This window comes from Manacus candei, unplaced genomic scaffold (assembly GCF_025592945.1).
Source record: "Manacus candei isolate 608988 ecotype Guabito, Panama unplaced genomic scaffold, ASM2559294v1 h1tg000067l, whole genome shotgun sequence".
NCBI classification, from domain to species: domain Eukaryota; kingdom Metazoa; phylum Chordata; class Aves; order Passeriformes; family Pipridae; genus Manacus; species Manacus candei.
In genome coordinates, this window is record NW_026138115.1 from 15013818 (window position 1) to 15037062 (window position 23245).

Consider the following 23245-nt stretch of genomic DNA (forward strand, 5'->3'; position numbering starts at 1 on the left):
GCCATTCCCCCTTGTCCTGTCACTACATGCCCTTTTAAAACGTCCCTCTCTCCATCAGGTACTGAGAGGATGCAATTAGGCCACCCTAAAGCCTTTTCTTTTCCAGGCTAAACAATCCCAATTCTCCCAACCTCTCCTCATAGGAGAGGCTCCATCCCTCTAATCACTCTGGTGGCCCTGCTGTGGATTCACTCCAGCAGGTCCATGTGCTGGGAACCCCAGAACTGTACACAGTACTCCAGGTGGGGTCTCACCAGAGTGGAGTAGGGGGCAGAATCCTCTCCCTCACCCCGCTGGCCAAGCTGCTTTGGATGCAGCCCAGAACATGATTGTCTTCCTGGGCTGCAGGTACACATTGCCGGCTCATGTCCAGCCTCTCATCCACCAAGTCCTTCTCAGCAGGGCTGCTCTCAATCTCTTAATTTCCCAGCCTGTATTGATACCAGGGGTTGCCCCAACCCAGGTGCAGCACCTTGCACTTGGTCTTGTTAAAGCTCATGAGATTCCCATGGATCCACTTCTCGAGCTTGTTCAGGTCCCTCTGGATGGCATCCTATGTCACTTCAGAGAAGCTCCCATGCTTGCAGTGTTTTTCTTCTAAAAGTGTATTTTAACAGTTTCTGGCAATATCTAGTAAAAAAATTCTTTTCCTCAATTTGAAAAATTGTGTGAATATGTATGAACTAAATTAAGTGATAATTAAAATATAACACTTCATGAAGAATTCTGTAATCATTAAGATTTGAATTTACTTTGTGACACCTAACAATTACACTTCAGTTGGTGCATGTTGGTTATTTTTGCAGCAGTTTTGCATGACTTGCACACACACAGGAACGTAAAATCTTTGACAAAGCAAAGATTTTTACCTAATCTTGATTAGAGCTTACAGTAGTAATCTGCATGCTAATGGGCATTACCATTTAACATGGAAATCAGCAGCTGACACCAAATTTGCATGAAGTAGGGTTAGAAACTTCACACCAGAATGGACTTCTTTTATTTGAAATTTTCATATTAAATTTCTCATTTTAGACTTTTGGGAGCACAGTGGCTGCAAAATAACAAAGTTTTCTTCATCTAAAGTAATTTTGAAGTCTTCTTTTGCTCACATAAGAGAATATGTAGGAGATCAACTGTGTGTCACAGCACGGTGGGGTCATGAAAGTCATTGTTTGGGTTTTGAGTTTTAAGCTTAAATTCTCCTTCAGGAAACCTTGAGCTCACATAGTTTCACACAGTGGTTTGAGAGATTCTTTGCTTGTCACATTCATGATAGTAGTTTCTAATTAAAAGCTTACCTCTAAATCACTGAGCTGATTGAATGAGCGAACTCCACACACATTCAAGGTTGGGCAGATTTATTTCAATTCTGTTTGCTTCATAGATTTGTTTTCTCAGCTTTTTAACATTCTGAGGCTGAAAATAATGTTGAAGGCCTTCTTTATTCTTGCTTTTCATGTCTGATCATTTGGGAACTTCATTCTGAAAATTCATGTCTTACTTTGCTCTTCAGTGTTTTGTCAGACTGCTACCAGAATTTATTTTGAGCACTGTCAGAACTTACCTGCATGGTAGTATATATGTATCATCATAAACGTCCAACAAATGTGCATTAACTGTCATCCCTTGCAATACTTTGAAACATATTACAGCATAATAGACCAGACATTCTAATGGTTTCTTTTGTGGGATATGCATCTGGTAACTGCCATAATCTACATTTAGACTGTAGCTACATTTAGACTGCAATTAGACAGGGTAATCATAGCCCTGACCCCAGGTAGGGAAACTTTCATCCAGATGTAGACACAAATAAGTGAACAGAAGTAAATCTGATTCTATTTTGACGCTTCTCTAGTCTGAATTCATATATTTTCTATTAAGTAGAACACCTTCATTTAGGTCATCTTCTGTCAGCATCTGTGTTTCTCTTTTTGGTGGGAAGGAAGAGGGTGCCTGTCATGACAGTCGCCATGTTATGTGGGAATACTACATCTTTATAACAGTCTATGTAAACCCCACCAAAACAGCAACAAAAATCCACTACTCCACACTTAAATTTCCTTCATAATATCAGATGCAAAATAATGCAAAGCTGTTTATTGAAGAGTTCCAAGTTTGATAAGATCAGTTTTGGCAGGTAAATTGGGATGACTGTTTTTCAGATATAGCCTGTCACATTTGCAGGGCATAATAGTGCAGGTGTTGTATATCTCGTTTTGTACTATCAGGTCAGCATAATGTGTTCTCAGCAATTTGAAAAACAGTTTTCACATCTTAAAATGTATGTGTACATCACTGTTGAAGTGAAAATACTCTTACTGTTTTTCCTTAGTTTTCTTGAAACTTGTCTTTTTTTTTACTTTCCCGCTCTTTTCCCTTAGTGTAATTGTTCTGTTTGTTAAACAGTATCCATCCCATTCACTTTACTAGCCTTGATTTCTGGAAATACAGTGTAATAGTTGATAGGCATGAAAATAGATCTGAATTTTACCTCTTCATTACCATCACCTTTAAGGATCCCTATGTTATATTCAGACTTGGACTGATACATCTCAGAGCTAATAGAAATCTGCTTAAGGTTTCTTATACTATAACTTTTCATCACTGAATGCTCAGTTACCATTTCCCCTTTTGATCTCTGAAGGAGAATACACTGAGATGGTATTGTAAAGCATTCTTTTCTTTAAAAATCTCTTCATAACATTTAAAATACTTCACCAGTTATATGAAGGTACACTTGCACTTATTTGAAAGCAGAAATCTGTGCTGTCTTCTGTAGTGGTGGCACAATCCTGAATACTGACATTTTTCGACATGAAATACACAGAAACTGTGAGAACAGCATCTGCTCTCTTATAAGCTTCTCCCTGTATTGTGTGATGGATTGAAGACTGTTCTGAGATTATGCCTGAAGGACAAGAAGTGCTCAGACTTACTGGAAAACTTTAAAAGGCAAGGCTGTCCATCCCGTAACTTCTGGTTACTTCTGAGTATGCTTTAAGACAAACTTCTCATGCTCATATGTTTGGTGTGAAAGCACCTCCAAAAGATGCTTTCAGTTTGGATATGAGTAATATTATAAGCTACTTTTGGTATTTTCCATCAATGTGTTGAACAGTTCATGTGTATCAGCATGGAGAAGACAAATGATTTTTATTCTGAAAAGCAAAGGTTTATTAAAGTAGACAACTTAGAGTACCAGTCATTACTTTTATCGTGTCATTTATTGATTTCTCTATACAAGAACATATCTGCTGTTGGTCATGGAGGTACCTCACTGATGGCCATCTGGAATAAAGACAAAAGCAAGCTTTGTGGCCTGTGTGGTAGAGACCTGTCCATTTTAAGAGTGACTTTTGTGTATGAGATCTTACCTCCTGACTGCAGTTAAGTATTGTACTTTTGAAATTAAATCCTATCAGTCTAGGCTATTAGAAAACAGTTGGTTCAAAAAAAGCATTCCTCATTTTTATTATTTTACACTCACTTCAATAGGTGAGATCATGGGTTTCTAGATATACTTCTACACAAGAGTGGAATGAAACTTAACCACTCAAGTGATCTGTTGCAGAAGGGAAACTTTTGGAAGCCATTTTTATTCTCAAACAGCTTCTGGGTAGCAGCCTTTTTAAATTTAACTGGAATACTGAGTGTTCCATAAAGGAAAGAAAAAATATCAGAAGCGCAAAAAATATAAAGTGTATGTGAAGTTGTATTACTTCGCAAAATGAAAATGTTTTGCAAATATTAATGAGAATTGTCATGTGGCATCCTTCAAGGGTATGTGTGGTATACTTGCTATGATTCTACTTCAAGAAATATTTTTCGTTTTCATCCCTCTCTGCAGGGAATTCTTCATTATCTTCAGAGAATTCAGGTTTTTTTAGATACTTATTTTTGAACACATTGACTTACCCAGTAAGATCTGAAATGATCAGATACTTTTTTAAAGAGTGTGTTTTAGTGTTCAACTGTTGAATGAACAGTTATGCTTTTGATAAGTCATCTGTTGTTATAGTCTTTACCTTTTACTTTTTTGAGAATAAAGGCTTTGTTTTAGTTTCCATTTCCTTTTTAATAAAAGTGGTACGTTTCTCCTCAGAGCATAAGAACTTGTTCCCTAATGCTTCCTTTACTAAATGGTTTACAATATCTCTCTTGCAGTCCCAGGAAAGGCTGTTTCATTGGTTAAAAGCTGGTTAGGTCTTTCATCACTGTGGATTCTCTCACTGAAATACACTTTATGACTGAAGCTTGACTTTTTGATGTGGAAGCTGTAAAGGTGGAAGCAGGAATGAGTTTATTAATTTAAAAATATTTTAAATTATATTATTCCTGTTTACTAGTGTCTGCGTAATTAAATGCACATATAATTCAACATGCTTTGTTTCTAGGGGCATGCTTTTATAATAAGGGTAATATACATCTGCAATTTCATACAGTGGTGGAAGTATTCTTGCTCTCATGTTTAATAAACACTTTATGCAATATAAATATCATTCAAAAGCAGGGAAAGTTAATTGTTCGTTGCACCCCCATTATGAATTGTCTGTACTTTTGCCCTCATTTTTAAGCATATTTTTAATTTGCACTTTTGTTTTTCAGTGTTAAATTGTTTAGTGTAGTTAAAGTTGTGTAATATTATTAGAAAATGTTTAATTCATATGTTTTTTTGTTTAATAGTTCATGTTCTTTTAATATTTGGCTTGACTTCAGTAGGGCTGTAAGATGATTTTTTTTCTCTTTCCTACAGGAAACTGTAGAATAGATCTACAGAACACAAAGGAGTATTGTTTGATTTAGTGAATTAAAATTATTTGCATGTAGTTTTCAGATTTGATGTATGAACTCCTTCTTTTGATTTCCGAAATATTAATAAACAAAAGCAAAGCACTATTTATTTTAAGGAGGTCCCATCAGTAATTATTCTTGTTTAATGGATTTTTAGACTTCAGTCAAGTCAAGCGGTAGCAATCAAATGAATCTTTGCTGCTGACATTAATTTACAGGAGTCAACAGGACAAAACTTCACGACATGATAGCTGATCTGGGCGATGATGAGATACCCCACATCCCTTCAGGAATCATTAATCAATCTAGGTCACCCTCTTCTAGAATGCCTGATCATGAAGGTGCAAGAGCAGAGGAAGGTACAAAAAATTCAGCTACTTATTATATTTCAGGAGATTTTTTTTTTTTGGAAAGCACACGCTGTAATTTATTGTCCCCTCTATAAAGCTTAATGAAATTGCAGATTGCCACGTTATTTTATTTACAGTTCTTCCCAAATGATTTTATGAGAATATGGCTTGAGTTTCTGTAGCTTATCGTAACTCACCATTATTTCATTAGTATTTTAAAATATCTTTATGTACAGCAGTGTGTTCTGAAACTATTCACTATTAAACTCCTGTTTGCAGGCATCCCTCCTTCCCCATTAGCAACACCTTTCACAAATAGGTTGTATTTATTTAGGGGAAAAAAGGTGAGTATTAACATTGGATACACAGTTGGGATTTTAAAGTGAAAAGTGGTGGCTTAAGGTACAGGACTAATTTGTCTCTTTTCCTCAAGTTAATTGTTCTCTTTTTAAAAATTCTTTTGGTCTACATATACAAGTTTGTAAAGGCACTATTTATTTCTTTATAAAGTATTTTTTTTGTTTCAGGATTATCTTAGACAATGGAAGTTAGTGGCACGCTTTTATCTAAAAAGTGAAAAACCTTGTGTTCAACCTTTAAGTATTTTGTTTTAAAGGGATGATTTTCCTTGCATTAACTTTGAGATTAAAATACCATTATGTAAATTCTGTCCTCAGAACATATTTATTCAGAATACTCTGACATATTCAGATTTGGCTCCTTTAGGATGATCTTTGACCCATAAGCCCTGGCATAGTAGCGCCTGTACCAGAAGTGGAATTTGTGTTGCTACTGATCCTTGTAATCTATTGGTTCTCCTTTTCTTTCTTCACCCTTGGCCCCACAAATGCCTGTCACCAGGCAAGCAGAAAAATAGAACTGTTGCAAGGAAGTTTTTTTGTTGCTCTCCCAAACTTATTTTACAAATGTCTCCTTTACTGCCTTCCTTTTCATCTTTGTTTTTATTTACAACTTAAAGATGAACCAGTATCAAATTTACCTGTGGAGTGCAATTGGAAAACCTACTGGTGAAAGTTCCACTTGCTAAAATGTGTAGACATATATTTAGGTTGTATTTAGGTTTAGTGTTTACCTGCTCTAAGTTGCCTGTTCGCCTTGTTAAGGTATGAAGGGCATGTGACCCTACAGTTACAATTTCTTCAGTCTGTCTTGGGCTATTTTTCTTTGGCCATACATGTTGTGCAAAGGAACACAGACCTTCATTGTTAAGAACAGGCCATATAGGGCTGTTATCTCTGTTAGAGACTTTAGATCTAAAATAATATTGGACAAAGCAGTCTTTCTGAAGAAATAGATGCTAAATTTGAATTTGCTAGGGACCGTTTTGTGTTGCCTGGTTCCCGTAGCACAAACACTGTGCTGCCCTTCAAATAAAGATTGTTCACACTCTTTTCAAATAAACTGTTGTTATTGCTTTCAGGTTGATATCTTCATGCTGTTTAATGTGTCCATTTGTTTTCAACTTGTCGGTGTAGTTTGGCCTTTATTCATTAAGAGGAGTAATATTAATATCTCTATCATCTTATCTGGTAATTGTGGGTTCTGCATAGTTTTTAAACTTGAGTATTAGAGTGTAACTTTTGCTGTTTCTATCCTGAATACTATGTGGCTTTTTGAGTTTTTGTTTTCACCATATGGTGCAAAGCTGCAAATGAACAGTGTTGTATTTGAATTCCTTCTAGGTGTGTCACAAAGCCAAATAGTCCATTATCATAAAATGCAGATTTTGCACCGTGTGGTACAAATGCAGATTTTAGTCATTTATTCAGCTGCGTTTTAAAAGCTAAGTTTTTGCAGATAACTTTAGGCTTTTTTCCTGGGACACACTAGCCTATGCTTGATGAATGTTACTAAACCATAATTTTCTTGTGAGTGTGTGAAAGGTTTATGTTACACTTTGAAATATTACAGTTCTGAGGTAGTGGTTGATAATTTTGTTTTCGTCTAGAGGAGAAAGTGTTATTGAGCTTACTTTTTTTTTTTCTTGAGGGGGTTTCAGGGAGGAACTGAATCTGACTGGCAGGGAACGTATCTTTTATGCCTCTAAAGGGGGGGGGGGGCTGGTTTTTTTTTCCCACTCTCAAGTGCCTGGTTGAATATGATGAGGAAATTGTTATGCTGTAATTGGACTTAATAGTTTTGGTCATGAGAAAGTGGGGCTTCCATTTTGACATATGGCATGACTTTCCAAAAGAGATTCAACTGCAGCATGATTCACCATCCAGTGTATTCTACAGAGGATTGCTCTCTACACTGGTTGTTTTCCTTTTTAGTATCTATAGACTGTGGAGGTGTCAATCTACAGATTGACAGAATAAAACATTAACAGCTAATTGCTTGAGTATTAACAGCTGCTTTTGGTGTACCACATATTAACTTTGTGGAAAACAAGATTAAGATGTTGCTGTCATCTAACAGACAACAGCAGCCTATATGAACAAACGTATCTGATTAGAGATTAAAGCAGTTTCACTTTGTACAAATATTGCTGCTTGATTTTTATTTAATTGTATATGATGTCAAGAACTTAAAGGTAAGAAGTGCTGGTTAGGATTGGCCGAGCAAATATTTATTATTACCATTTTATATTTTAATATTTCAATATTTATTCAATATTTATTTCACCTACAAAGAAACTTGTAGTATCACATTTTTACTTTATATTTATTGGTTGCAAACTCAGTTAAACATATATATTATGCTATGAAGATAATATTGTACTGTGTTTTAGAAAAATACTTGGATATTTTTTTAAAAATGAAAAGCACTAAAAAGTAATTTCTTAAGTCTCATTTGCATATATCTATTGATGCATTGTTTTTGATATGCAGAGATGTGCATCTTTATTTTTAGTAGCTATAGCATGCATCATTCATTGTGCTACTATTCTGCCTTTTCTTTTTTACAAAAGCATCTTGCAACCATTTTTAAACTTCTCAAATATGCTTTATTTTAAAATAAGAATTTAAATAATTTAAATAATAATTAAATAAAAATAATATAAAATAACATAATTAAAAATAATTAAATAAATTAAATTACACAACGTATGATAAATTCATATTGAAAACTTTAGTATTGAGAAATATTCTTCTAAATTTTGGATAGCATTAATTTTGAAGCTTTAAGTAGATATTCACATCATGAGAATAAAACTTGCTGAATTTATAATATAAACTCTTAATGTGGTAGTGTTTAATTTTTAGCATAAAGCATAAAAAAGCTGATCTGTTAAGGTCTGATAACATATATTTCACAAAGAATTAGTATGACAAGTTATGGGACTTACTTAAACCTTGTGGGCCTGTCCTGAAGATTGAATAGGAGTAACAGTAAGGTAAATAGGTGCTTTGTAGGAATACAACATTTTATGAAATATGAATGGTTTGCAATAGACTGTCAAATTGAGAGTTTTAGTAAAATATTAATGGAAATGAAAAGCTTATTCATATAAGGGCATGGTAGGCTACTTTGGGCTGTTGATGTAATGTAGCATTCTTATGAGTTAAGACCTCTGTATGGACTGTGCATGTTTTAAAAAGAGGTGATTGTGCATAGTTAGAGTACTATCTACTCTTTTTATGTAAGTGTAGGAACAGCAATCTTTATTCTTGCATAGATTATTAGATTCTCACATCCAGTTATGTTGGCTGTTGGTAATAAGGTTACTTCTTAATAATACAGTAGCTCTCAAGCATTAGAACTTGTTTTATTCTGCAGAAGTGAATTTTTTGATCTAGCTGGACTAACTCCTCTTTGTGTAGCCATAACAAGGATGCCAGGCATCTGTGACTTTACACCTGGTCTTAGTTACTTTTCTGCAGCGTGAGTGGAACAGAACTAGGGTACCGTTCAGAGAGTGGCAATATGAAATGGTGAAGATGCATGTTCGAAACAGCAATATGTTGATTATTAGTCCTCTTGTTTGGAACTACTTTTACAAGACAAAGAAACAGGATATGGATGTTTTTCACATCTGGAAGCTTTATGTTCTCTGAGTTACAAGGGACTTCTGAGAGGAGTAGAAACAAGGAGTGGCGTTAAAGTGACGTTAAAGTAACTCTCCCTGCCAGATCAGTAAAATTCAAAAGTCAACCAAGTTTAATTTTTCAAGATGTCAAATATCATTTAACATATTTTGCAGATGCTTGTACTTAGCTCACACATAGCTTAATTTTACATACTTTATTTAACAAGTGTTGCAGTTTCTGCATGGAAAGGAATACTGAGAAGTAAAAACAGCTTCTGAGTTATGCTGAAGCATTGTTATGCTGAATGTTTAAGCCTTCGTTCCTATTCCTTACTGCTAAATTGATGTTTGTGGGTAGACAGAGATTTACAGAATTGTTGAGGAGTGTAAAGAATATGGGTGAATATTTGAAACTTTATTATTCAGATATGAATTTATAATAAATGGTTATAAATAACTTTTATTTATTCTAAATTATAATTAACAGAATTGTTAAATTTTAATTTGGGGAAGGCTTAGCTAACCAAGATAAGTAACAGTTGAGTGTACTTCAAATTAGTTTCTCTGTATGATTTTGAATTCTGAGAGATGAAATGAATGAAGAAAAGATGTTTTCATTTTTTCAGTCATCTGAAAAAACTCAAAGTAGAAGAGATGTTTTGCAGGAGTCTTTCGCCCAAGAGATAAAAAATACTTAAATATGGAAGTAGAGATATTTGACTAGTATAAAGCACAGAGACTTATTTGCAAGTGGGTAAAAGGTAGAAAGCACATAGTGAACAAAATACTTAGCTGAGAATTTGGAGACCCAGGATGTACATTTGATGTTGCAATGTAAAGTAACGTCAGTCAAGTCACTTGTCAATAGTACTGAACACCTCTGTAAAGTAAGTTGAAATCAAATGACAAAGCATGACATCAGAATTGTGTATGTAATATGTGTGTGTGTTTGCACATGTGTGCGTGTCTTCATGCTTTTTTTTTAGTTGGGGCCGTGTGTAGTACATACAAGTTCAGTTGTAAACTCTGCTTTGCTGTTAAGTGATGAATAATGCAGCTTTTCATCAGTTTGAATTATTACATTGAGACTTAAAGAAACTGTTTTGTTCTTTGTAGCTGAACCAATAACGTTTCCACCTGGAGGAGGCAAGTCATTTATTATGGGTTCTGATGATGTGTTGTTAAGTGTACTGGGCCTTGGAGACCTTGCAGACTTGACAGTAACAAATGATGCAGACTATAGTTATGATGTAAGTGCAATTTTATTTTAAAATTCTTTATACAGTTTAATCAATAATAGTTGGGTCCCCTCTCCTCCATCCTGAGCATTACAGTTGCAGAGAACAGAGGTTTCATTAGCAAAAGCTACTCCTTGGGAGGGAGGGCAGAGCACCTTGTGAATGAGCTAAGTAATTTGGGTAAACCGGAATTAAGTGAGATGACATGGTTTTTCCTGTGTAAATAATTTAATTCAGATTTTGTCACTGGGAGAGTATGTTATGACATAAAATACATGTCGATGTCTTAACATGAATTTGAACAAAAATGGCAATTATACACTGAAATGGAGTATTGAGAAGGCATAGCATAAAACATAATATTGATATTAAGTTATTTCTTTGTTGTCCCTTTTGTGATTATGTAGTGTTAACAACATAGACTATATATAGAAGTATATTTCAGATGTAAGCTTTTATGGGGTACTTTTATGGGATGCTTTTATTATAATCCAGAGTATTCTAACATTCCTTTGACTGTGTTCATTAAGCTTCTACTAATAATGTTACATGAATTTTTCATTGGTTAGTAACATTGAATGGCTGGTTAGGGAAGTGTTCAGGTAAGTTTTGCATGTGGTATTGTACTTAATATGTCTTGTGATATTGGCTTGTTGGTTGTGTTGTATTGGGATTTCCTTTTTTTGGTTGGGAGTGGAGAGTTGGGGTTTCTTAAGTTATGGTTGGTAAGGTACCTCTCTGTTTCTCTAACTTTTGAAGTTAGATAGATGATGTTTATACTGGAAACCATTACTAAGAATTTTATTAACATCTGAGAATCTGCAAAGTGAAGAAATAAATTGTTTATACTTTTTACAGGGTCTGAAAATATTTGTGTGTGACTACACACCTATTTTTTAATCATAGTTGTCCTTTGGTATTTAAAATGGGTAGCATTAGTAATTACTGTAATGAAGTAAGAGCTAATACTTAGGTTTCTCCATTATTGCAGGGTGTTACATTACATAGTTGGATTTCCTGAAAAAGAAATGAAAATGTTAATTATCCATCCTATTTCTGGACTGTATAAAAATAAATGAAAGACCTTTTTAAAATATTTTGAGTCCTTTGTAAAATTGTGTAATATATCATCCTGTTCACAGTAGAGAATAGTTTTCAGGTTCTGTTTCATTTCACATGACATAACACTTCCAGGAAATCACATAATATCAGGTCTTTGCATCTTAACTTTCTCAGTATTTTGCCTTCTGTTCAGCTAAACCTGTTGTGTAATCACTTCTAAAATATGTCTGACTTGAGGATCATGTATAATTGTTTAGAAAATTATCACTTTTTTTTTTAAAGTTTCAGTGAAATCTATAAGCAAGTGACATTCAAAGAAACAAAAGTTCAAAAGCATCAATTCTAAATGCTTTAAAGGCAGCTTAAACTTGAAATATCCAGAACTGGATGTTCCTAACTACTACTCCTAACCAGTAGTAAATTCCCCTGGAAAGTACGAAGTTGAATAGTTTGGGAGCTTGTTTTGCACAGTGCTTTATTTACTTGGTTCTAACTTCTAAAATGCTTCTGTCTCTAGGTTTATCAAGGAATTAAGAAAAGTGTTTTAATGCTAACTTGAAAAAATAAAACCATTTCTTTTTAAGCAGGTTAGAATCTCAAATCATGCTTATGAACTTGGCAGTTGATTGGTATATTTTCCTTAAGTGTTTTTCCTAATTTACTGACACTAAATATGAGGCATCTAAATCTAAATGGTGTACTTTCAGTAGTGAGGCAGCTGCAATTGTGAGATTAGGTCAAAAATTGTAGTTGCACTGAATTTTATATATGTCCTATTCCCAAGTTCAGAACTTTGGAATGTCAAGGTCTGCTGGGTCACACTTACCAACTTCATTAAATATATGAAGGTAGCGTGACAACATTTGGCTCTTAAGGCACATGTTTGTAACCACAGAATTTTTATGATACTTTTTTCTTTTAAAAATCTGCAATATTTGTTAAGCAGCCTACTTTCTCCTTCTGGCCACCAAAATCCCAAGTCAGCCTGTATGCTGGAAAATTAATGCATGGACTAATTAGTATGGCCAGCCTTCATGTTGGTCTGTAATACTGTGTTTTGCCTGGCTCCATTCTTGGTTGGCTGTTTTTAGTGTCATGAAAATGATTGTCAATTGCAATTAATAGCATAAATTTCAGTATCTGTACAACTCCTTTATTAGCAGAAAACTTTATATCTCTATTATAGATCATTATTTCCCGTTGTTCTCCAATTAGCTCTCTGTTGAGAATTACTGGGAACAAGTAATTAGAGGTAACAAGTTCCTGGGCTGAAGTGTGATAGCAGTGTGGAAGAACAGTGAGAAGCATCACTGTTTTTGTACTTTCTCTTCCACGTTTTTAGTTGGTTTTAGCTATTGTCAGAGACCAACACTGAGCTGGAAGTATCTTAGATCAAAAGAATGCAATCATTAATATGTTCTGATGCCATAATGGCAAATATATGCCATACTTCTTTCTATGCTAAAGCGATTGCAAGAATGTCTTTTATGTAAAAGAAGAAATCTGTGACGTCTCCTTCAAGAATCCTAGCAGTGTAGGGGAAGTTGGTCTGTAGAGGATGGCCTGTGAGAGACTTTCAGAAGCAGTGTTGGTTTTGAGGAAAACATCGTGCTTGACTGCAAATTGCAGCTTTGCAGTATATTACTGTCTCTTGTCAACTGTAACTTCTTTATGAAACAGTGTATCACCATTTTCCTTGTTCTGAGATGGAGGAATATATACAGGTGAGCCAAGACTAAACTCAGGAAGCATTACCATAAATAATATAATTGACATCAACTGATCAAACTGTTACATGAGAATCTGTGATACTTGTGACAAGTACAGTTTCTATGGTGCAAAGTGTGATGCATAATAGAATTTGAAGTTGCTTTTGCTCTGGGGAAACTTAAAGCAGAGAACAAGTGATAAATACACAAGTATGAAATACTGCCTGAACTAATAAGGAATTTGCAGCAGAATTAGTTGGAAGTTTGAAGGTTTTAGTGATCCTGTAGAAGAAGTTGATCTTACTGCTTCAGTGTAGTTGAATTTTCAAAATTTTCTCAGAGACTCTACAATAGAGACTCTTTAATTTCAGCTTGGTTTGGGAGGTGTGTGGAAAGAGGCTATTTCATGGTTTAATACTTGGCATATAAAGGAGACAAAAGATAGAAGTAGGGGTTTGTTTTCTTACTGGACCATTCACCAAATAGAAATGAGATGTGATTGACCAAAATTGTCACTTGATTTCCCTGCTTCCTGTCCAGTCCTCCTTTCCCAGTACTCTTAGGTTATCTTCTGTCTTTCAAAGCATAGGTGAAAAATACATGGTGGCTTCTGACTTCATGTGTCAGAAAAGACAAACATAAAGTATCAAATAAGACAGATGGCAAGAATTTTTTTTTATATTTGTATTTAAGAAGACTTTGTCCTGTCTTGGATCTGAAAGAGACTGAAATTCAGGTATTATTAGTTCTTTCTCAGGTTGAAAATTCCTTGATAGTTATTGATTTCTAAAATTGTTTCCTCGTAACTGTGGATTTGCAGCACAATCACACCTTGAAGTGTCACACTTTAGAACATTGACATACAGTGTCACATTTTACTTCTTTTCCATTATACCTCTGGCCCATTTTGTATCTCACATTTATCTTTTGTAATCATCAAATCCCTTTTCCAAGTCCTTGACTGTGTTTTTCTGAGGTGGGGTTGGGTTTTTTGTTTGGGGTTTGGTTTTTTTTTTAAATATACTACGGGTTAGCTTTTTTTTCCTAGAGATTGCAAGGATCTCTTTAAAGATGTGTCAGTTGATCTCTTGCAGTAAGGATGTCAAGGTTCATTAGAAACATGAATGGGGGAAAAGAATTAAAAAATAAAAAATTGGTTTATTTATAACTAGATTTCTAGTAAGATGTACATGGTGTGTTCTAAAAGAATTGAGATTTTCAGTTTGTTTTAAAAACATGAAGGCTTTAAAGCTATACTTAAAATGGGAAATGTACCTTATTTCTCATAACTTGTGTAAATTCTGTACCTTGCATTTTAGAAGATTCCTCTGTACTGCTGAAAATGAAATTACCATTGCAACAGGCCGTTTAACAGCAACAACAACAAATTTAATGAACTCTCTTCCTCTTTTGAAAAATAAGGACCACCATATTCAGTCCTGGTTTTCTTGAATGACTCTTCATCACAACTGTAACAGAAATTATTGTGACATGGGTGCACATTGCATCCAAAGAATTTGAAGTCTTCTGCATAGTCTGGGACATAATATCATGTGCTAAAATTAAGCATTGCTATTTCAAATTTTTGACATTTGTTTCTCTAAGCCCCAGATCGCTACAATTACATGAGACAACATGAGTTAGCGAGGTGGGTGAATACCTTATGTAATGAGGATTAAAATCACCAAGAGACTCCTATTTTCTAGAAAAGTACCATTTTTTCTTTATTTCCCCCCGCTTCTCTTACCCATTCGGGGAGGCAAATAAATACATAGTTTGGTCTGAAATCTATTAAGTTTAATGCAGAACTCCAGAATTCCACTCTGCTCTGCTTCCTGAAACAAAAAATTATTCTTTTTATAAAGCTTGTATATAATATGCAGTGTAGTGCTAAATAACTTAAATCTCAGTAAAAATATTGCAGTATTCAGTGTAATCTGAAGTAGGAGGATTGCAAACCAAATGCTTTTTTGTTATATGTATTTCTTGATCGGTACTAAAAAACCCCTAAAAATTCAGGTTGCATGTCTGGTATAACAAGTTTCTGTGGCTTGATCTGAATTTGGTAAAGTTTGCACTTGGGACAAAAATTTACATTAATATAAGGGAAAAGCAAATGTCTGCACATCTGTAACTCATAACAGTAAATGTTATGGTCTGAACCTGTTTGTTTTGATTGGATAAACTGAATTTAGTTTGAGTGAGTAGTGGTAATTCAGTCCTCATTATAGATTTGGTCCAAGAATACTTATTACAGTATATGTTAAATTATTCTCTGGTTTTTATTTTCAGTCTTGACAGATATAAGGTACTAAGATTTTATTAACTATAGGAGATTTTAGTCTCTTATTAACTTGGGATGTTAAGATATTCAGGCCTGCAGTTGAGAAACATGCTTTAACAGTTACATAGTGAATAGATAGTAAGGCAGAGGATAGGATTAGCTTCCATTCATTCTTAGTTTGTTAATTTTGGTTATCTAATTAAAGTCAGTTTTCTAAACTCCCTTTAGGGAAAGAGTTTGTGATGGAGGCTTAGAATGGGATGTAGTCTTTTAAGGGTCTGCTCTGCATAGATTTAAATTGTATTCAAAGTACTAGAAAGGCCTGAGGTTTTCTGGTAACTCTTCTGAGTTACCTATAATTAATATTAAGCAGCTGTAATTATTGTATTTTAACCTAACAGTCTGTAGGTTAAGAATATGAATTGGATGTTCACAACGTATATAAATGTAGAGTTTGCATATATTGCTTCATAAAGCAGCCAAATTATTGTCTCACAAATATATTTAAAATTCATTAAAAACTTCAAAAAATATTTGTATGTAATGTTACATTTAAAATCATGACAAATGTGTCTTGAAATTTCAGTTACCTATTTCTGTGTACATACCTTCACCTGTAGAAGTATTAAGGAATTATATATGTTTCCTGTCAATCCCAGTCACTCCTCTGAGAAGAAGCACTCACTAAGCACCTGAAATTTGTTTTTATTGTGTTTAAGTGATAAATGAGCTTTTGACAGCTGTAATCTCTTCCTGGGGTGGAGACAACATGATAAGCAATGACAATTTCTCTTTCTTCAAGGTAGAAGAATTAAAGTATCATGCATTAAAACCAGTTTTTGAAAATCAAGGCTTCTTGTCTGTGTATTTAACATTATATTCCATTCCAGTCTGGGATAATGGAAACCATTACAATAGAAAGATTTGCAGACTACCTTGCATGCTAGACAGGGATTGTAGGTATGCATGTAGACTAATCAATAGATAAATGTAAACTTAAGAGTGAACATGTATTAGCTGAATCAAGCATAGCGTGTTTTCCTAAAACACGGGGGGATGTATATATTACGTATTTTTAAATCCAAGATAAAATTACTCCTTTCCTCTTCTTCTTTTAAGTTGCCAGCTAATAAAGATGCCTTCCGAAAGACATGGAACCCTAAGTATACGCTACGCAGTCATTTTGATGGAGTACGAGCATTAGCTTTTCATCCTGTAGAGCCTGTGCTGGTTACAGCCTCTGAGGACCATACTCTAAAACTTTGGAATTTGCAGAAAACAGTTCCTGCCAAAAAGCAAGTATATGGGTTTTTATAAAACATCAATTGTGTTTTAAGTACCTTTGAAATTAATTAAACACTCACATTTTCAGAGTTTTTCAGTAGACGCTTCACGTAATATAATAACTTTTTTCTTTCTCTTTCAGGAGTGCCTCTTTAGATGTAGAACCCATCTACACGTTTAGGGCCCACATGTAAGTGTTTGACATCATTTGTGGTTGATAAATATATTGTCATTATCTCATGTATTCTTAAGAAACATCAGTGTAATAGCCACAAATCTATTCTGTTTTTACCTTGTGTAGACAAGTTGCATTATCCTTGGTAAAACAGGTTAATACTGAGTCCCTGTCATTAATTGCACTGTCCATGATAACACAAGAAGAACAGAAAGTGGCAAATGTGATTAGTTGCAGTGGAAGGGAGAAATTGTAGATGGTGATAATGAAATCACCTGAGACATGTCTTGGACTGTGGATTTTTTATATATAATATATGGTAAAGATAAGTAATGTAGATGTTACTAGTCTTGCTTAGTACCTTCAGATACAGGTCTGAGTCTCAGTGATTTTTTTCAGCTTGTGTTAACTGTTTTGTTACTGCCTGAGTTTCACTTGCTAATTATGAATTCTGCTTTCTTTCAATAAGAAGGCAAGACAAAAATACACAGTTGATAGCCAGAGTAGTTTGAATGTACTTTGCTTTTATAAGTAAAGATCCAGTCTCCAACCCAGTTAGCAGGTAAGCTTCACAAGAGTTTCGATAAGCACGGAAGTAGGTAACACTTCTTATGCTGGCCTCAACAACAACAAAAGGAAATAAATTTGTGGGTTTATTAGGAAATCAACACATTCTATTGTCTCACCCTCCTCCTTCTCTTATGCTGTGTGGTAGAATGTAATGTGTACTTTTGTGTTTATTAACTAAAGTGTAAAACACTCTGCCCCAGGATTGGGAGACTAATTTGTCCTCATGTTGAAATATGTTCTTGTGGGGTCACTGACTAGTTTTCTCCTTCAGATCTCTTTCTCTGTCCAAATTTGGGCTATTATTTGGATATTTGTTAGTGAATACCGAAAGGTAAGGTTTGGGGAAGTTTTAATACAGAACTAATGCCTACCCCTGTGGCTCTAGTGTGACATAACAAAGTAATTTTACTATTTTTCCTCTCAAGCAAGCATTAAGCAACATTACCTTTCAACCTATCTTCATTCTTCACTTTGCTGAATACATGGATGGATTCAGCCAATAGTCTTCCTTGTCAACATTTTCAAAGATATAATTCTAGTTTGCTTATCTGCTCTTATTTATATCATGAGCATGGCCTGTCAAATGACCCAGGTGTCTAATTTTGGGGATATGGTTTTACAGCACAGTTAAACCTGTGTTAGTAGTGTGTCCAAAAGAGTAGACCTGGTTCTTCCTTTGGGCTACCACTTGTGCTTATCTGGTATCACAGCAAACAGGTTCAAGAACTTAAACAGTGGAAGTTTAACCTTGGCCAAAAGGTACAATTTCTAGGATCATTTCTCTGAACAGTTTTCCAGGATGTAGGTTACTATCCATTTCTAAATGTAGGCTGAGAAAATAGTTGCCAGGGAGGCAACTACAGCCACTGATTTCAGCACAGCTAGCTGTTAGATTGGCATAGATACACTGTAAAAACCCACCATTTGTAGGTGTACTTAATTCTGAGAAATAAGGTGGTGGTCTTTTGAGTTGCTTCAATTTGCATAGTTTTAGTTAATTTGTTATGATTCTTTTAATAGAGATTGATATCACTTGTTGAGACTTAAAATGTTTTAATAGTATTGTTTCTTTGGAGTTTATGGGATTTTTAACTGCTTAATACAATCCAAATGTTTTTTGAAAGTCAGTAGCCAAATTTTTACTTCTATCCTGTAGGCAGTATCAATCAGCTTCTTTTTCTTTGTCTCCCAATAGTGGACCTGTGTTGTCATTGGCAATTAGTTCCAATGGAGAACAGTGTTTCAGTGGTGGTGTTGATGCAACCATCCAGTGGTGGAACATGCCTAGCCCTAATGTGGATCCATATGATACCTATGGTAAATACCTTTTAAAACATAAACATCTTATGACCATTGTCTTCAAAATTAATTTTCTACTTGATGTTAATCTGTTTTCTAGTGCTTTTATCATCTAAACTGTGTGTTTTCAACTTTTTATGTGTGGTAAACATTAGTTTACCCATTAGTTTACCACAAGTTCCCACTTAAATTGGTGATGTGCTTTGTGTAGAATTGTAATAGGGAGACATAGCAATTCCTGAGATTTATACAGTAAAGAAGAAGTTAATCCAAACTTTCATTTTTGAGAAGCAAAAAATTTTGAAACCAAATTGCAACTTTTGAATGATTACTTATTTTTTCATTGATAGAAATTTACCAGAAAATTAAGACAAGTGTACTCAAATTCTATGTCCTGTGTTTCTGATTTGCATCTCAGTTCCCTATCTTTAGATGTCTTTAATTTTAGATGTCTCTAAAATTAAATAGCTGATAACTGTTTGGAAAACTGTGCATCCCTCTCCTGCCACTGATGGTGATCATGTCAGTGTAATGAATGGCCTACTACAACACTCAGGCTGCATTATCTGTGGCAGTGAGAGGAGGAGTAGGTACTGTCTTGCACCAATTCAGGAAAAGCACTACACCCTGTCCCTTAAAACCAGTGTATTCTCCAATTGTGCCTCTCTGCTAAAAATATATTCAGTGCAGTCTAATCACTAAAAATGGTCCAATTTGTTCATGCTGGTAGGATTTGATGGTATAGTTTTTATGGGCCTCAGACAAAACTGTCTCTACTCAAGTGACAAAGTTATTGTTAAAAGGGAGAGCTCTAATAGGACATTTTCCTTCCTAAAGCTTGTTTGCAGGCTCTTGGGTTGCAAGACCAACTTGTTTTTTCTAGTTTTCCACAAAACTAAGTTTTAGTGATTTACCTGACTTCATACCTTTCCATTTATCTTTTTCTCCCACTTCTCTACTCAAAGCCTGGTACAGAATAGATATAAAAACCCTCTATAAAAGACAACTACAAATTATCCAGGAGGTAAAAATAAGATTCTCAGGTCCCCAAGAGAAATAGCTTTTGTTTTAATTATTAGGGTGCTTGAGAGTTTTAGAACATACCCTTGTGTCAGCAGAATATGTTGAGTAAAAACAGCATTAAGCATCAGTGGGTTTTGTGGTTTGAGTTTTTTTGTTTGCTTTTGTGTTTGGTTGATTGGGGTTTTTTTTTTTTGAGAAAGATGGCAGTGGTTGTGCCATGGACCTCCTGTGCAATATTCTAACTGTTGCTTAAACAGAAAGGGCAGGTGGAATATACAACTGTTTTATGTGAAATTTAATTTATGTTTAGGTACAATACTTACTTAATGTTTCTTCACTAAAAAGGTTTCATTTCTGAACTTTTTTTTTTCCAGAGCCAAACGTTCTAGCTGGCACATTAATTGCTCACACAGATGCAGTCTGGGGTCTTGCTTACAGTGGTGTAAAGAATCACTTACTCTCTTGTTCAGCAGATGGCACTATTAGGTTGTGGAATCCACCAGAAAAAATTCCCTGTATTTGCACTTACAATGGAGAGAAAGGTAACTTTTTGCAGTGGTTTTGAAAATCAGTTGTGAGGCAGCTGATGATGCATCCAGGCTCCTTAACTCAATTTATCCAAATTAGGTAAAAGAGCTAAAGGAAGAACATGAAATAGTCATGGTGCTGTAGCATTACTTTAAAAGAACAAATTTCTTCTTTAAAGTATGAATGTAAAAAAGCCTAAATGTTTAAACTGTCAGAAATTTTAAAAGTGTTTCATTCTTTTTAAAGATTTTTTTCTCTCTTTCCAGAGCACGGAATACCTACATCAGTTGACTTTATAGGTTGTGACCCTGCTCATATGGTGGCATCTTTTAACACTGGCAGCACAGTCATCTATGATTTAGAAACATCCCAGTCAGTGGTAATGTTTTCATCACAAATAGAATCTGGTAAGTAAATCTCTTCTGTAATAAATATCGATCTTGGTTGAGGTGCCTATGGTATTATATGGTACCTATTATATGATGTAGTAAATGAAAAAATTTTGCTTCTCTTCTGCATTATTCAGTTTGAAAGATGGTTAGATACTTAAAGATGCTTGGGACAAACATGATGGAAAGGTGATTCAGCTCCTCTATTCCTCTCTCGTGAGACCCTGCCTGGAGTGCTGTGTCTATCTTTGGGGCCCCAAGCATAAGAAGAATGTGGGCCTGTTGTAGTGAGTCCAGAGCAGGGCCATCAAGATCCCAGGGCTGGAGCACCTCTCCTGTGAAGACAGGCTGAGAGGGTTGGGGTTGTTCAGTCTGGAGAAGAGAAGGTTCTTGGGAGACCTTATTGTGACCTTTTAGGACCTAAAGGGACCCACAGGAAGGATGGAGAGGAACTTATTTAAAGGACATGTGGTGGCAGCACAGTGGGGAATGGCTTCAAACTGAGAGTAGGTTTAGATTAGATATTAGGAAGAAATTCTTTACTGTACAGGTGATGAGGCACTGGAGCAGGTTGTCCAGAGAAGTTGTGAATGCCCCATCCCTGGGCGTGTTCAAGGTCCGGTTGGATGGGGCTCTGAGCAACCTGATTTAGAGAAAGGTGCTTCTGCCTGTGTCAGGTGGAGTGGGAACTAGATGATATTTAATGTCCCTTCAACCCAAGTCATTTTATGGCTGTGGATTAGCTGGATTTGAAAGTAGTTAGAGATAGTGAAAGCAACAGTTATTGTTCTCTAAGCTAAGATTTCTTAAGATTCAGTTGTCTGATTTATATATCAAACCACATTTTCGATTACGTGGTCTTGACATGGAGGATATTAAGTAAATAGATTAATTAAATACAATATTAATTCAGTGTAGAATTCTGTACAGCTTGGAATTAAACAAGCTTTCCTATGAAACTTTATAGAAATCCTGTTGCTGCAAGTAAGGTGCTAGAAAGATGTAGCTCTTCAAGAGTTAATTGTATGTATCTGATGAAACTCTAGATAGAGGTGACTTCGTTTTGTGAACTTCTCAAAGTGTTTCATAAGGAAAATCTCCAGTTTCTGGTCACTCCTTTCTATGAAACGTGATCTAAAAGAATAATGCAAGGGGAAAATTTGCTTCTCCCCTCCAAGTAGTCTAGTTATATATATTATATATATACAGATATCTTGTGCAAAGCCTGACATTGAAGTGAGAAGGAACATTACAATTTGGAGCAATACCTTTCCTAGTTTGAAAACTCCTAAATGGAATCAGAAAAAATTAAGCAGAGAAGTTAAAGGAACAAGCCTTAAAACACTCTGATATCAAGATAAGAAAGTGTTTTCTAAAAAGTATTCTAAAGACTTCTGAAGAGATTTTAAACTGTTCATTGTTTCTTTAGGTTGAAATTAAAGACATAAATATATCTGACAGAATCTAATAGGTTAGATTGACTTCAGTTATTTGGGTTCTCTGCTCTAGTGGAAGGCATCCCATCCAACCTGAACCATTCTATGATTCTGTCTTCCCCCCTGCCCCTTCTGCTGCCCCAGCTAAATAGTTTTTGGTGTGACATGTGCTAAATATATATTACAGATGCTACAGTTTGTTTCTACTTGACTAGTGCTGCCCTGCAGTACTTGCTTGGTTTCCTATCTCTCTCAAGAATCTTTCATGTGTGTAAACCACTTGTACAGCTTTAACCTTTCAGTACGTTGCCTAGGGTCTACCTCCCTTAGCCCCATCCTCTAAAGCAAGAAGCTGTTACATATTTCTTAGGGGATCCATTGATCTTAAAATATTATTTACGTGATATTAATTACTATGTAATCTAAAGTGTAATGCTGAAATACTGTCATTTTAACTTTAACACTTTCTTTAAGACAGGTGAATATTTTTTCTTTTATTTTCAGGTGTACAATCAAATAATCATATTAACAAGGTAGTAAGTCATCCCACACTTCCTGTAACTATTACAGCACATGAAGATAGACACATCAAATTTTTTGACAACAAAACGGGTAAGGATAAAGAGAACCTAATTTGTATGAATATTTTTAAAGACAGTTGGATGGACAAAGGGAGAATCCATGTGTAGGAAACTTACTAGTGATGTAGTCTTACACAAAACAGAACTTTTGGTATTTCTAAGAATAAACCTCTTCAGTACCTTTTCTATGAAACAGGGGTATCTGTTGCAATTGTGACTTCAGCAGTCAGAAAACACTCTCAAAACAGGCAGAGATAGTTGTGAGGAACAAGAAAGCTGTTTTTAATTTAGAGCTTTCCTAATTTATAGAGTATGTCTGCTGGTTTATTACTCATGATTTTAACTCTAAGCATGTATCAGTTATATTTTTCAACTTTCAAGTAAAGAACATTGCTTAGTACCTATTAGGGCAAGAAATAACACTGAATTCATTGTAGTAATGGAATCATATGTTCTACTTAAGTTGTTGATTAAATTTATTAAACAGAAAAGAATCTGGAGGAAAGAGAGGGAATGAGGCTATAGGGGA

General features: G+C 34.9%; 1 protein-coding gene across 4 annotated transcripts in view; it reads left to right on the forward strand.

Moving 5' to 3' along the window:
* STRN3 (striatin 3) overlaps window positions 1–23245 on the forward strand; it is a 63562-nt gene that overhangs the window by 35436 nt on the left and 4881 nt on the right. For 3 of the 4 annotated variants that reach the window (XM_051806257.1, XM_051806259.1, XM_051806258.1), the window contains 8 exons: window positions 5016–5156; window positions 10255–10388; window positions 16551–16726; window positions 16858–16905; window positions 18656–18777; window positions 20157–20324; window positions 20577–20717; window positions 22640–22747. In XM_051806257.1, coding sequence (XP_051662217.1) covers window positions 5016–5156; window positions 10255–10388; window positions 16551–16726; window positions 16858–16905; window positions 18656–18777; window positions 20157–20324; window positions 20577–20717; window positions 22640–22747 — 1038 coding nt within the window. The remainder of the gene's footprint in view (window positions 1–5015; window positions 5157–10254; window positions 10389–16550; window positions 16727–16857; window positions 16906–18655; window positions 18778–20156; window positions 20325–20576; window positions 20718–22639; window positions 22748–23245) is intronic. The other variant, XM_051806260.1, reaches the window with a different exon arrangement.